This window comes from Corythoichthys intestinalis, chromosome 21 (assembly GCF_030265065.1).
Source record: "Corythoichthys intestinalis isolate RoL2023-P3 chromosome 21, ASM3026506v1, whole genome shotgun sequence".
NCBI lineage: Eukaryota > Metazoa > Chordata > Actinopteri > Syngnathiformes > Syngnathidae > Corythoichthys > Corythoichthys intestinalis.
This window is the reverse complement of record NC_080415.1, coordinates 29,940,144-29,953,100: the sequence shown is the minus strand read 5'-3', so window position 1 is coordinate 29,953,100 and position 12,957 is coordinate 29,940,144. Positions and strand designations below refer to the sequence as shown.

The following is a 12,957-nucleotide window of genomic DNA, read 5'->3' as shown; positions in this document are numbered from 1 at the left end:
AACTGTTTTGTTATTACTGAATTAGCCGATAATCATCGCTGATTTACGTTGATGCAAACCTGTTTGTTATTGGGGACGAAATTGAATTGTTTCATTTCTATTTTTAGTTTCACTCTTCAAGTGATGGTTGAATAAAGTCAGCAAATTATACCAACGTCTTCTGTATCGTCATTTCGGAGTTTAGCTAGCTGTATAGCTGTCTCGGTGAGGACAGTGCAGTCTATTCCCTCCCGATGCAGTTATCTCCACCTTCCCTCCCAATGCAGTTATCTCCACCTTGCAATGATTGCAAGTCGTTTTGTTGTAATTTTTCCTCGTGAAGTGAAGACACACTTTCGAGCGTTTGAACCTACGTGCTGTCATTGTTATGTTTACAGCTGCAATGCTCGTGCTAAACCATCGTAACCTTTCATTTTCACCCTCTTTCCTGGTGAAGTGTAGCCAAACTTTGGAGCGGGTGGTTCTTGGCGCCATGCTAGTTTGATGTGTTTGGACAACAAGACAGTCACGACGCAATATGCGTCTTCAGGACTCGTTAAAGGGATCGTTAAGGTTTTTTCCATTGTGATGTCGAGGCCTCGAAACACTAGGAACCGGTTCCGAATTGGAATCGGATTTTGATTCCCATCCCTAGTGAAGAGGGATAAAAATATTTACCTTTATTTTCGGACTACAAAACACACCTGACTATAAGCCGCCACCCACCAAATTTGACACGAAAACAACATTTGTTCATAGAAAAACCGCACTGGACTATAAGCCGCAGCTGTCCTCACTGTATTATGGGATATTTACACCAAAAGATATAAAGCAGTACCACGTTTTTTGACAGCGGCATCATAAGACTGTCATATGACCAAATAAACCACCATGAAGCTTTGAACCAATTGGCTGCAAAGCTTCAATTCTTCGAGAAGCTTCATTTGGCCATCACTGCTCCCTTGGGGGAGACAATCAACCTTTTGCCACCTGTTGTCGACAATGTTGCTGTCCAACATGCCTCCTAGCATGCGTTGCAGCGCTACAGATGTAAATAATCAAAATTCATGTTCTGTGCTAATAATTTCTTCAGTTACTGTTCCAGTTGTTTCATTAATTGCTAGTTATGGTTTTTGGGAACACTTTATTTGACAGTGCCGCTATAAGACTGTCATAAGACAATTATAATTATGACATGACACTGTCATGAACATTAATGAATATTTATGACAGATGTCATTTAGTGTCATCCGGCAAATTATCTCACTTTTGAACGGATATAAAAGATCCGAGCTGGACATAAATGGATTTAGTGACATAATTTGCCGGATGACACTTAATGGCATCTGACATAAGCATTCAATAAAGCCCAGGATAGTGTCATGTCATAATTATGACGGTCTCATGACAGTCTTATGACGCCACTGTCAAATAAAGTATTACCAATTAATTAATCCGGTCGCGGCTTATAGACCGAAAATTACTGTAGAGGTCGCACTCAAGTACAGGGTCGAAGCTATTGATTATTTACGATTAATTTATCAGTTAGGGTTAGGTTAATTCAGGTAAGGTTAGTTCAAATAATTGTGTAATCGGATGAGGAACATTTAATGCTTTTCAGAATAAATTTTAGGAGATGTAAAACAAAAGCTTGCTTGCACTTTCACAAGAGCATTAAATGCGAATACAAAATAAAATTTCCAGTGTTTTTTAAAACTATGCAGAATTGCACTTTAATTTCACAAGAGCAATACAATCATTAAAATACCTGATCTTAGCCTGAAAGGGTACTAAAATAAATAAATGAGGCTCTGAGTACAACAAAAGAACAATTGGCTAACTTGCATAGCAAAAGTCCGCAAGCTTAAATGCTATAGAATGCTCACGTTTAATTTACAATGCTCTTTACAAATCATTCAAACCCATATTCCCACAAATAACGGCTAAATATACTTCTAAGCTAAATTAGGAATGCATCAACAATCATATTAGCTCAAACAAAAACTTATGTTGGTCTTAACAGGGAGCAGCTGGATCCCGTCATGTTAGATGAGTTATGTCATATTCACTGTTTCCACAAGAGGGCAATGAATCCGGCCAAATATATAAAACTAAATGCAAACACTTTCAAAACAAACCATTACAACACCACTCCAATTAAACGAACCCTCGAAGCACAGTAATTAACTACATTCATTAATTTGTGAGTTAACTTGCCACGCTCTAATATATACGTACATATTAAAGCTGTGCCAAGACCACACTATCTGACAAAGACCAGAACTCACCAAGAACTGAGACAAGACCAAAAAACTAAGACAAAAACAAGACCATGAAAATTCATTTTAAAAGTTAGAAAAAAATAAATACAGTGGTATGAAAAAGTATCTGAACCTTTTGGAATTTCTCACATTTCTACATAAAATCACCATCAAATGTGATCTGATCTTTGTCAAAATCACACAGATGTAAAACCAGTGTTTGCTTTAACTAAAACTACCCAAACATTTCTAGGTTTTCATATTTTATTGAGGATAGCATGCAAACAATAACAGAAGGGGGGAAAATAAGTAAGTTAACCCTCTGCCTAAGGAGACTTAAAGAGCAATTGAAACCAATTTTTACTAAACAAGTTAAGTCAGGTGTGTGCCCAATCACTGTTGAGTGGTTTAAAGCTGCCCTGCCCACTATAAAACACACAGCTGGTAAGCCAACATCCATACCTCATCCCCACCATGAAGCGTGGTGGAGGGAGCATCATGATTTGGGGCTGTTTTGCTTCTTCAGGGCCTGGACAACTTGCAATCATTAATGGAAGAAAGAATTCAAAAGTTAATCAGGATGTTTTGCAGGAAAACCTGCGGCCGTCTAAGAAAGTTGAAGCTGAATAGAGGATGGATGCTGCAATAAGACAGTCATCCAAAACACAGAAGTAAATCAACTTCAGAATTGTGTCAGAAGAACAAAATACACGTTCTGGTGTGGCCAAGTCAAAGTCCAGACTTGAACCCCATTGAGATGCTGTGGCATGACCTGAAGACAGCGATTCATGTCAGAAATCCCAGGAATCTGACTAAACAACAGCGGTTTTGTAGAGAAGAATAGGCTAAGATTAGTCCTGACTGATGTGCCAGACTGAGCTGCAGCTACAGGAAGCGTCTGGTTGAAGTTATTGCTGCCAAAGGGGTGGGGGTGGAGGGGTGGGTACAAAATATTAAATGTGATGGTTCACTTACTTATCTTTCCCCCTTCTGTAATTGTTTGCATACTATAAACTACTGCTTTAAAATATGAAAATCTCTAAATGTTTGGGTGGTTTTAGTTAAACCAGACAGTGTTTTTACATCTGTGTGATTTTGACAAATATCAGATCACATTTGATGGTGATTTTATGCAGAAATGTGAGAAATTCCAAAAGGTCCAGATTTTATTGTACATAAAGAGGTATATTTGATATCGTTACCGTGGCAGTAATAGCAGAATTTTAGTGTGATTCAATACATTTGTTTTTTACCCAGTGCTTTTTCTTAAAATGACATGAATGAAGTTGAAGTGCTGGTTTAGACAGAAAATCCACAGTCTGTTCAAGACCAGGACAAGACCCTAAAAGTTCAGTCTTGACTAGTAGAACAAAAGTTATTTGGGGCCCTAAACTCGCGTCTAAACCTCATGTAGACAAATAGGCACGGAATCAAAGTGGGAAGATCACTGTTGCCACCTTTGGTGGAGCCAGCAGCACTTAGTCAGAGTCTGGCAGCCCCATACAGCAGCAGCAGATGAGGCCAGAGTTTCCATTATGTGGCCGGCCTTTTCCTACCACCGCGAGGGGGGGGGGGGGGGGGGTGTCGGTGGCTGTTTGGTGGGCGGGCGGAGAACAACCAGGAGGGGAGGGAAAACACATTTACCAGTAGACAAACTCTCCCATCGTATTATCTTCATCTGCTGCCGGCGGTTACCTAGCAACCCCTAGCTGCTGATTGCAGGTGGCCACCACCGACTACAGGCGGTTGGCCAACTACTCAAGTCGACAACTAACACCATCACAAAATCGGTACGCAGTCAATGTTCATATTTCAGTGTCATTGATGGCAATGGAAGTCCAATCCATTTTGACTGGAAACGTTGGTAGCTATCATTCACTGCCAGCCACTCCCGGTTACACATTACATTACATTACACATCCATCAGCGTCATAAATACGTATATCGACCTCACATTTAGTTTGGTGTAGGGCTGTGACAAAATACCGAAATGGTGATATATCGTGATTAGGGCTGCAGCTATCGAATATTTTAGTAATCTAGTAATCGACTGAAAATTCTATCGATTAATTGAGTAATCGTATAAAACAAATATATTTTTAGGTGAAGAGCCATTATAAATATACATGAGAAAACAAGACATTTCATCTAATCTTGAACCATTTTCAGTCAATCAATGTCTTTATTTTCGATGTATATTGTTGAAAACAGCCAACAATTGCATCTCAGATGTAACTAGAATTTAAAAAAAAGACTAATTCACTGCTTTCACTCAAAAAGCCTTTAGATCTTATTAAAAAAATAATATATATGTATATATATATATATATATATATATATATATATACATATATACACACACATATATACCTAAAAATGCCGTTACACTTGATAACACACATCACTTAAAAGTTAGGATTTTTTCCCACGTTTCAATTGAATTTCTATTTGTGTCAAGCCATTTTTAAGTTCTCGTTAAGTTTTAAGTTATTCTAAACTGTAAGTCCTGATAGGATTTTGAGTTTTTGCAGTGTTCAAAATAAATGTATGATACAAGCTGTATTGGAGCACATTAGGGACCAGTGCTACTTGGTGTTTTATCCAGCAATGACTACTGAGCTAAAATTGATAGTTAGCATTATTGAGTTTTTATTTTACACCCTCATCACTCCACAACGCTATGTTATGTTAAAGCCTGTATGTAAGACACGTTAGCCACGCATCAACAGTGGTCATAATTAATAGAAACCTAGCCCTCCGCAGGGCTAACGTTACGTGAGCTAGTGACAACAACGTTAATCTTATTTATTAGCGCTTAGCGCTTTTTATTAGCGCTTAGCGCTCTACTGCTTTAAGATGGCGGATGTTTACTAACGCTGCCCAGACGCGGCCGAGTCTGTCATTTCGCATCTAGTTCAACATACATGTGATCTCAATGAGACTCATCAGACGCTACCTACTATCAACGTAGCATCGTGCGGGTTAGTATTTAGCAACGTCGGTGTCGTTTGTAGCGGCTGTCGGCTGATGTTTTTTTTTGTTCTTCCTCTACGCACGTGACAGCGCGTTGTCCCGCATTAAAAGTAGTCCGAGCAAAACGTAATGCTTAGAGCTGTCAAAATAAACGATTACTCGAGGTGAATAAAATTACTCGGATCAGTTTTTAAACTCGAGTTACCCGAGTTGCTCGAGTATTCGTTTCAGCTCTAATCATGATACTTTGTATCCCAAAAGGTTATCGACAAGCTCCTGCCAAGAATCGAGATATCGTTTAAAAGGTGTCAATATTAAAAAGGAAAAAAAAGGAACCAACAAGTTGCTATCAAAATGTTCCACCATAATAGTGTCTTAGTTAACTCTATTGGCTGCCACTGATGGCACTCGACGCCCAATCCATTTAGACTTGGAGGGTCGAACGAACGTTCATTCATTCGAAACCAGAGCATTCACAGTCACTCTTTCCAATTTTCAGGCCATTTATAGGTCACTTACTGTTCGATTTAGGGCATTTACAGGTCACTCCCTGTTGAGTTTGGGTCACTGCCTATTCATTTGGGAGATTCACGGGTCACTTCCTATTCTGTAACCCAAGACCAACAGGAAGTGATTCATGAGATGCCCCAAAATAAACAGGGAGTGATTGAAAATCAACAGGTAATGACCTCAAATGCCCTCAAATTACCATGTTGCCTAGCATTGTCTGCTGCTGACGGTCATAGACGTTCAATCCGTTTGAAGTGGGAGGAATGGCAGCGACCCTACCAGTTCAAATGGATTGGATGTCTACTAATGACAAACTTTTTTCCGTTTATTTTTCTGTTTATTAGTTGTTTTGTAGAATATCTTAGGATTTCCTGACCAATGTATTGCCATATCGTGAGATCATCGTTATCGTAAGCTTTGTATCACAAATCGTATCGTATCGTGAGATACTAAGAGGTTCCAACTCATAGTTTGGTGTGCCCCTGACTGTTGAAGTGAGAGAAAACACCATGGTGAGAACAAAGGAGCTGTCTGAGGCCTTCAGAAAGAAAATTGTAAACTCTTATGAGTCTGGTAAGAGATTTCAAAAGATCTGAAAAGAATATACAATCAGCCATTCCACTGTACGGAAAATAGTCTACAAGTGGAGGACATTCAGAACAACTGCCAACATGCCCAGGTCTGGCCGTCCAAGCAAGTTCACCCCAAAAGCAGACCGCAAGATGCTAAAAGAAGTCTCCAAAAACCCTAAAATGTCATCACGGGACCTACAGCAGCCTCTTGCTACTGTTGATGTGAAAGTGCATGCCTGTATAATCAGACAGAAACTTCAGTTTAACCTTCATGGGAAGTGTGCAAGGAGGAAACTGTTGCTCTCCAAGAAGAAAATGAAGGCCAGACTTAAGTATGCCAGATTGAATGTAGACAAAGATCAGGACTTCTGGTATAATGTTCTTTGGACAGATGAACCTAAAATTGAATTATTTGGACACCAGAACAGAGGACATGTTTGGCGTAAACCCAATAGACTAATAGGGCATTCCAGGAAAAGAACCTCATACCAACTGTGAAGCATGGAGGTGGAAGTGTCATGGTTTGGGGATGCTTTGCTACAGCAGGACCTGACCAGCTCACCACCATAGAATCCACCATGAATTCTATCGTGGATCAGAGGGTGCCTGAGGAACATGTGAGATCATCTGTGAAAAAAATTAAACTAGACCCTGCATCATGACAATGACCCAAAATATACCAGTTGATCCACCAAGGACTGGCTGAAAAGGATGAAATGGAGAGTCCTGGAATGGTCGAGTCAAAGCCCAGATCTTTATGCTTTGTGGTGACTTGAAACGGGTTGTACATGCTAGAAACCCCTCAAACATCTCAAATCGGAAAGTATTCTGCGCTGAGGAGTGGGGCAAACTTTCTTCAGACCGATGTCAAAGACTGGTAGATGGCTACAAAAAGTGTAGTGCTGCAACGATTAATCGATTAACTCGAGTATTCGATTAGAAAAAAAAATTCGAATTAAAATTTGTTGCTTCGAGTATTTGTTTAATTAAAGTGGCGTTTTAATGGTTTATTTGGAAAGAGTTTACATTTAGTTTATTGATTAGGGTGGATACACTGCCCTCTGGTCTGCCTCATTTCACATGGCTGAATACAACTGCCCCCTGTTAAAATCAATGTAAGCTAAGTTTTTGTTTGGGCTAAAGTTTTTTAATGCATTCGTAATTTTGTTTATATGTATATTTAGCTGTTTTTTTTTGTGCGAATATGAGTCAGAACCATTAGTTAAAACCATTGGGGGGAAAAATGTTAGCATTTTATAGCACTTAAGCTAGCGGACTTTTGCTATGTAAGTTAGCCAATTGTTCTTTTGTTGTACATAGATCCTCATTTATTTATTTTTTTTATACCGTTTGAGGCTCAGTTTAGGTATTTTAATTTTTCATGCTCCTTATTTGATTACTCGATTATTCGAACTAACTGGTTCATCGATTAATCGACTACTTAAATAATCGATAGCTGCAGCCCTAAAAATGTGTCTGACTCAAGTTAATTAAGCTAAAGGAGATTACACTAGCTGTTAGGTGGTAGGGTGTCCTAACTTTTTCCTCAGTTAGAATATGCATTTTTTAATATATATTTGGTTTAATGAGTAACACAATGTTAATTTTAGTTGTTTACCTGCAATTAAATCACTTTCTTTTCCAGAGATAAAGAGAAACAAGATCAGACATGGATATATGAACATTTCTCAGTTATGAAATGGGGTGTCCTAATTTTTTCACATGACTAATTAAATTTTCGGGTCAGGAGATCAAAGGTCACAGAGGCCAGAGAAGAAATTTCACGATAAACAGTCTAATTTGTATCAAGTGAACTCAAATTTGCAGGGTAGGTGAGATGATGAGAAGAGAAAGGGTAAAAGGTCACAGAGGTCAAAACTATGGTGATAAATATGGTTGCTTTTTTCTATTATTTCATTGTAGTTGATTGAAATTTAATGGAATACAGCAAATCCGAGAATCTTGGGGGGAAAAAAAGTCAAAACCTTTCCTAGAATTTTGTTGTTGTTGTAAAACTAATCATTTCTGGAAAAAAATATTTTAGCTCAAGTACATATCACTTTTTTTTTTTTTTTAGTATTTTTATCTTCTGGTCTCCCATTGAACAAGTGGCCTTGACGCACCGCCTTGAAAACACTGGGCACAACACACACATTCTTGGCTAATATCCCACTATGTGAGGATTTAGTATAACACACAGATGTGCACAGGGGTCAAGCACACACATCCATCCTCACACATAACAGCATGGTGGTATTTCCACCTTTATTCGGCCCCAGTTTGTCCCTCCCGTCTGGCCGGTGACTCATTTACAGCAGAAAAGCCTCCGTCAGCCGGTGGCAGCGCGAGGTCACCGCGTGTGCTTTTCGGGAGTGAGCCAGCGTTCTTTGTTGCCAGTCGCCACCCCCCCTCGAAAAAAAAAGTGGCACACAAAGGCCGCCTGTCCCACGCTGCGCCCCACCCGGCGCTAAGAAACGACGCGCTGTTTTGGGGAAAGCGGAACAAAAGCCAATGTCAACAGCGCCGCCAAGTTACTACCCAGGAAGTGAGCGCGCGGGGATGACAACACGGTGACCCGCCTCTCCGCCCCCGATGCACACCCGAGCTTCTCCCCCCGTTCCGTTCGACCTGCCAGACTTTATTAGACATCCAGAAAACAGGAAACATGCCGCTTGCCTGGAAAATGTTGCCGCCACATTCTTCCTTGCGCTTATAAACGTCGCATGGCGGGCGAGGGGGGAATAAAAAATCCACCCCAAAAGTGGATAATCCAAAGACCGGTCCGAGGGATCACTTCATCATCTTCAGTTTGAGGAAAGAAGAGGCAATTCTAGTCCTTTTGAGGAATAAAAAATCCCCAATGGCTTGCTTGTCAAGCGGCGGCGCTCCGTTTATTCATCGCTACCCGCCACATCGGGTCTGGACGCGCTCCGGCGGCGCAGTCCCTCCATCCATCCCTCCCTCCTTATTCTTCCTCTCGTCGCTTTTTGGGGTATGTTTTATTTCGGATCTGGACTGCTCACACCCCTCCCCTAATACGCACGCACTCACACACCCCTCTCCCTCCCGGTTATTTGGTTTCCTCCTCTGCTGTCTTTTTTCCATATCGACAGCGAGAATAGTGGCACATCAAGGAAGTCAAATTGAAGGCTTTTTTGGATTCTTTTTGTATCAAAGGTGCTTGTGAAGTGAAAATAAATATGGCGAGGTCCACTAATTAGGGAGACGTTGGAAATTGGATCATCAGTAAATGCAATAGTAACACTTTGAACTAGCTCACGATACAATACGCGATACAAGGCTGACGATAACGATGATCTCACAGAACATCAATACACTAAAGGGGAAAAAAAGCTCTTTTCATCCTTCTACTGTGAATGAGTTTATCACTCATTGACATCTATGGCTGTCAGTGGCAGCCAGTGAATGAATTTTATAGGGCTGCAGCTATCGAATATTTTAGTAATCGAGTAATCGACTGAAAATTCTATCGATTAATCGAGTAATCGGATAAAACATTTTTTTTTAGGTAAAGAGCAATTATAAATATACTTGAGAGAAAAAGACATTTAATCCAATATTGAACCATTTTCAGTCAATCAATGTCTTTATTTTCGATGTACATTGTTGAAAACAGCCAACAATGGCGTACCGCACGCAGGCTATTTTAAACCGTGACGTCGCATCGTAAAGCGGAAGTAAAGCCGAAGTGGGACATTATAGACCCGCCCTCGCATAGACCCAACGTGAAAAGTGCTACTTTTCACCAGGTAATCTTTCAAAAACGAACATGCCGATCACGCATTGTTTTTTTGGAACTTGTAGAAACGACTCTAGACATTACGACCATGAAGGATGTTTTCTTCATATGTTCCCGGAAACCAGGGGTGGCCATTACGTCGATCGCGATCGACCAGTCGATCACAACGCTAGTGTGGGAAGCTCGCAGCACCCCCCCCCCCAAAAAAAATTTTTTTTTTTTTAAAATGTACATAGTTAATTATGTTATGTTTTTTTTTTTTTTTTTTAATGTACATAGTTAATTATGTTATGTGAGCAAACATAATTTACCGTCCATTTTTTATTTATATTTTTTTAAACGTACACAGTTATTTGTGTTTTGTGAGCAACATAACGTCATATGTTGCTCTTAAGGTAGATCGCGGGAGGTTGTCTCAGTTAAAAGTAGATCTTGGAGCAAAAAACTTTGAGCACCCCTGCCGGAAACCAAAAACTCAGGAGGAAAAAATGTGAAAACCGAATCAACTTGCGTGGACTTTAACACCAGCTCGGCGAATCCATTCAAGTTTCATATGCAGTAAACATTATGTTGGGTTGGCATGGTCTTTCAGAGGACAAAGAGGTAAGCCATTTTTATATTTTTACTTTATTTTTTTAGCGTAACGTTGTGCCGTACTGCTTCTGTCTGACAATGAATGACCTGAAAAAAATTACAACGGTATCTGACTGCCACTGTTACCGTTTCTGTTATATATATAAAAAAACAACTTTAGTAAGGGGGAAGTGTAAATAAATTATAGGATTAAGATGTGTTATCAATGAAAAAATTAAAAGTGTTCGTTGGCTGTCACTGAGTAGCATTTGCGATCGCTACACAAAGCTAACTAAATTACCCCCAAGAACGGTAAGAGACGTAGGACAACCAGAGGATATTTGAGAAAGACAGGGCTGATGGTAAAGGATAGCTTGTTGAAACCGGAGAATGTCATTGTCAGTCGCGTCGATAAAAAAAAAGCTAAAGCTATGCTTAGGTCGGCTCGTTTTTTTTTCCGTCTTTTTCAGCCTTCGACACTGACGCCATCTCTTTAACTGAACATTTTTATGTTCTTCCACATCTATGCCAGTCAATTTGGCACCAGGCACATCATTTTCGGAGAGAATTGGTAGGTTTAGCGCTGTAAACATCTCCTTCGTACACGATTTCCATTCATTTCCTATTAGGGACAAATGGTAGCTTGTCCTTGCTTAGCAACTGTAGCTAATGCCATGAATATTAATGAGCGGAAGTCACATGTTGCTTGCGGTACGCCATTGCATCTAAGATGTGACTAGAAAAAAAAATTCACTGCTTTCACTCAAAAAACTTCTAGATTTTATTAAAAAAAACATATTTCTTACCTAAAAATGTAATTACGCTTGATAACACACATCACTTGAAAGCTACGTGTTTTTCCCACGTGTTTCAATTTAATTTCCATTTGTGTCAAGCAATTTTTAAGTTCTAGTGTTAAGTAAAGATGCACGATAATATCGGTTACCGATAATTATTGGCCGATAATGGCAATTATGACGTCACACAGATATTCCAGATATTAAAAAATTCAACCGATAATGCAATCCAATAATTAAATACTTGAGTTAGCCTCCAAATGTGCACAACCAAAGCAATTTTGTCCAATTCAGCACCGCCGATATGCCGATATAATAAATAATAATATAATAAATTATAATTTTGCCCAGTAATATTTTCTCCTGTGTTTACTTTAAAAATTTACATAAATGTTTTAATAGAATTATCAGCTTGACATTATCGATTATCGGTTGGAACGAGAAGGAAATTATCGGTTATCGGTATCGGTTGAAAAATGTATTATCGTGCATCACTAGTTTTAAGTTAGTCTAAATTGTAAGTACTGATAGGATTTTGAATTTTTGCAGTGTTCAAAATAAATGTATGATACCTGCTGTATTGGAGCACATTAGGGACCAGTGCTACTTGGTGATTTATTCAGCAATGACTACTGAGCTAAAACTGACAGTTAGCTTTATTATGTTTTAATTTTACACCCTCATCACTCTACAGCGCTGTGTTTTTACAGATTAAATAAAGCCTGTATGTAAGACATGTTAGCCACGCACCGACAGTGGTCATAATCAATAGAAACCTAGCCCTCCGAAGGGCTAACCTTACGTTAGCGAGTGACAGTAACGTTATATTTATTAGCGATGAGAAGTCTACTGCTTAAAGATGGCGGCTGTTTACTAACGCTGCCCATACGCGGTCGAGTCTGTCATTTCGCATCTAGTCCTAAATGCATGCGATATCTATGAGACGCATCGGACACTACCTGCTACCACACTACCATCCTGCGTGCGTAGTTTTCAAGGGAAGGCAAGGCAAGGCAAATTTATTTATATAGCACAATTCAACACAAGGCAATTCAAAGTGCTTTACATCACATGAAGATCATAAAAATCACATTTAAATCAACACAACGTAGAAACGAAGACAAAAGATCGCATTTAATCACAGAATAAAAATAAATAAATAAAACAAAAATAAAACAAAAACTACTACTAATAATAATAATTGAAATCAGCAATGGAGGCAACTTCGGCGTATTTTGTAGAGGCTGTCGGCTGCGGTAAGTTGTAAAAAAAAAATTATTGCTTCTTCCTCTACGCACGTGACGTCAGCGCGTCGTCCCGCATTAAAAGTAGTCCGGGCAAAACGTGATGCTTCGAACTGGCAAAATAACACGATTCCTCGGATCCGTTTTTAAACTCGAGTTGCTCGAGTATTCGTTTCAGCTCTAGAATTTTAGGATATTTCACATTAGTGCTGCAACGATTAATCGATTAACTCGAGTAATTCGATTAGAAAAAAGCTATGAAAGCTATCAAATTTTGCTGCTTTGAGT

At 39.4% G+C, this 12,957-nt stretch overlaps 1 protein-coding gene across 6 annotated transcripts in view; it reads right to left on the bottom strand.

The window, feature by feature from the left end:
• ctbp2l (C-terminal binding protein 2, like) overlaps positions 1–12,957 on the bottom strand; it is a 164,025-nt gene that overhangs the window by 33,315 nt on the left and 117,753 nt on the right. Inside the window, exon 1 of one of the 6 annotated variants that reach the window (XM_057826302.1) lies at positions 8,972–9,294. The exons of the other annotated variants lie outside the window; for them this stretch is intronic. Coding sequence (XP_057682285.1) covers positions 8,972–8,993 — 22 coding nt within the window. The 5' untranslated portion in view covers positions 8,994–9,294. Of the gene's footprint in view, positions 1–8,971; positions 9,295–12,957 lie in introns of those variants that run through there. 6 annotated transcript variants of the gene reach the window in all.